Here is a 2,769-nt window from a genome sequence, read left to right as displayed (position 1 = left end):
AATTAAAATTCGAAAATTTTTTCTAAAGCCTCCAGGGGACTTCGTTTTCGCACGAAAAAATTTTATGTGCCCTTATTGCATCCGGACCCACAATTTTAGAAGTTACCATGAAGTTTTACAAATATTATCAATTTTCATGCATTTCAACAATCGACGTCTATAATTTTTAGACTACAATTGAACTACAATTTGAAAGTTGTTTCAAAAGTTTCCAGTGACCAGCGGCGTTCAGCAAACACAATCATTTATGGGCGGTAAACAAATAAATCTCTGATTTTAATCTAATATATAAACAAAATTTAGTTAAAAAAGTACAATATACTAACCTGAATCGCCTGAACTTGAATGGCTAGAACTGAAAGATGTGCCTATAGAAATAGCAACATGGTTGGTGTCGCCCTCAAGTTGCCCTCTACCACCCCCGCCTGATGACCCCTTATTACCTCCATCTATAACATATAAAAGAGTGATTTTTCAAAGAATTTTTTCAACCATCATTAACAATTTTCCTTTGGTCCAAAATACAGGTAGCACAAATTTTATCTCAAAATTATTTATTATTTACAAAACTATCAAATAATAAAATTGCTATAAAGTAAAATTAAATATATTTTGAAAATTTAGTCTGATTTATAATTTAATTAGGTATGATTTATGAGAAAAATATCCATTAAGCACTTCCTGCCGATTTTCCGTTTACCGGAATTTTCCTTTATGCCAAACGGAACAGGGTTCAGTTTTGACTTTGAAGATGTGTATGTTCAATAAAAATTGGCGCCACTCTTCGCATTTTTATATACTCATGCAGAAGCAGCAAATAACCAAGAAATATATTATCTTGAAAGAAGTGGTAAGATTTCCACATTTGTTATGAAACATAAAACACTCAGACGTAAATGTTAAAAGAACGGTTTATAAGAATTATTACAAAAAGAACATTATTTTTTAATTAAAAAAATTCCTCCATTTTCGACACCCTTTAATTGAACTTTCGGCAAACGCGATTGGCTCTGCTAATAACAGGCATGTTAAGAAAAGAAAATATCAACTCGCAGTTTTATCTGCTATTTCAAATCATTAATTATATATTCTATTATTGGAATGTATTAGTTGCATTATTGGATCTCCTATTTTGAATTTGTAACTTTTGATATAAATTTAAAAATCAGTGCGCCAAAATAATATTATGATAAAAAGTATCTGGCAAATATGTGAACATTAAACAAATTAATCGCCATATAAGACATGCGTTATTTTGGATTTGTATCTGTCAATTTTAATTTTGAAATCGGCGACAAATTAAAGTGTATTGTATGAGAAAGATGTAGAGACAAGTGAGTATGAATAAAATAACAAAAAAGGGCAGGGGAAAGCAATTTGGATTTAACAAACTTTTTTTTCGTTGCAGTCTACAACGGAATCAATGCGACGATCTGGCAAAAGTCTCGTGCATCCTTAGGGCACGGAGCGATTTAAGGACGACAATTGTCGACAATATAAAGTTCCAGTATATGCGGCACTTTTCATTATCGACGATTGACTTGATTTCCCTAGAAGCATTTAGAGGAGCGATATTAAAGTTAATGCCGTAAGAGTGACGGGGATGAAAATAAATCACTCTTAGTCCCGCATTGTGCCTCTGGATGTAGGTTGCTCGGGCATGAGTTAGAAAACTAGATAGTATGTGTACTAAGTGCTCGGGGTGTGCTTGGCACGGCCCGCAATTATCATCGGTATACATAAGATTTGATGAATTTTTCTCATCCCTAATACTGAAGTTACGTCTGAATGTTTAAGCAGCCTCCTCCGCTGCTCTTTACAGAAACGCTCCTTTGCCAGGCCATTGAAAGGTCACGCTGGTAGTGTGCTCCATCTTAGAGAAATATCTATTGATGAGCAGGTTCTCCCAACATCTTGCTACGCCTTTTTTTGAGCCGCGTTGTTCATACATTTCTTGTCACACAGGTTCAATTTCCCGAACAATCCTATCATTTAGGATAGCTGTCAATATTTTATACAGTGTGTTCAGACAAGTGATTAGCCTGTAATTCTTCGGGTCAGCTAAGTTTCCTATTTTAGGCAGGAGTGTTTTGCACCCTTCCATCAGCCACTTAGGAATTGGCTCTTCTGACTTTAAATATGAGGTGAAAATACGGGCCATATGCTGATGGGTTAAAGGAACCTTCCTTCACCAGAAGGTCCTAATATCATCTGGTCCCGGCGCGGAATAGTTCTACATCCCTCTAAATCCTTTTTTCACCTTCTTGGAAGGGATATGTGGGCATTCTTTATCAGCTTATAAGGGCATCATACAGCTTCTTGAAGCTATTCATGTTATTTGCCTTTTCTTCCAGTCTATGCCGCACTTCGTAGACTTCTCGCCAAAATACTTCGACCTCCTCTGGTTTGGGTGGGTGTTCGACAGTAACTGGAGGGTCTTGAAAGATTCGAGATTTGTCAGAGAGAAACTGTTGATTTTATCTGACCCACCACTCCTTCCGCTCTAGACTTCTCTTAGCGTCAGATAGTATCCGTATTCTTTCAATAATATGCTGCCTGATGGTCTGCAGCTTTGACTTGTTAAGTGTGTGATAACGGGCTCGGAGTTCGCGCGCGAACTTTCGAACCTTGGCGGTAAAATGTTTGCAAGATGTGATGTAATCATTTACACATTGAATGCGGGACGCGTACTGTCTTGCCCAACCTATCTTTATGGCAAGTTGATGCATTCGTCTTTTGGTCTTATGATCAGCCGTTGGTTTTGTTTTA

General features: G+C 36.7%; 1 protein-coding gene across 1 annotated transcript in view; it reads right to left on the bottom strand.

Annotated features, from left to right (window-relative positions):
• LOC117177938 overlaps positions 1-2,769 on the bottom strand; it is a 28,544-nt gene that overhangs the window by 6,499 nt on the left and 19,276 nt on the right. The window contains exon 4 of the mRNA XM_033369066.1: positions 327-449. Within this exon, the coding sequence (XP_033224957.1) occupies positions 327-449 (123 nt within the window). The remainder of the gene's footprint in view (positions 1-326; positions 450-2,769) is intronic.

The sequence above is a fragment of the Belonocnema kinseyi genome, chromosome 1 (genome assembly GCF_010883055.1).
Source record: "Belonocnema kinseyi isolate 2016_QV_RU_SX_M_011 chromosome 1, B_treatae_v1, whole genome shotgun sequence".
NCBI lineage: Eukaryota > Metazoa > Arthropoda > Insecta > Hymenoptera > Cynipidae > Belonocnema > Belonocnema kinseyi.
The sequence above is the reverse complement of the archived record's forward strand: the minus strand, read 5'-3'. Positions and strand labels throughout refer to the sequence as shown.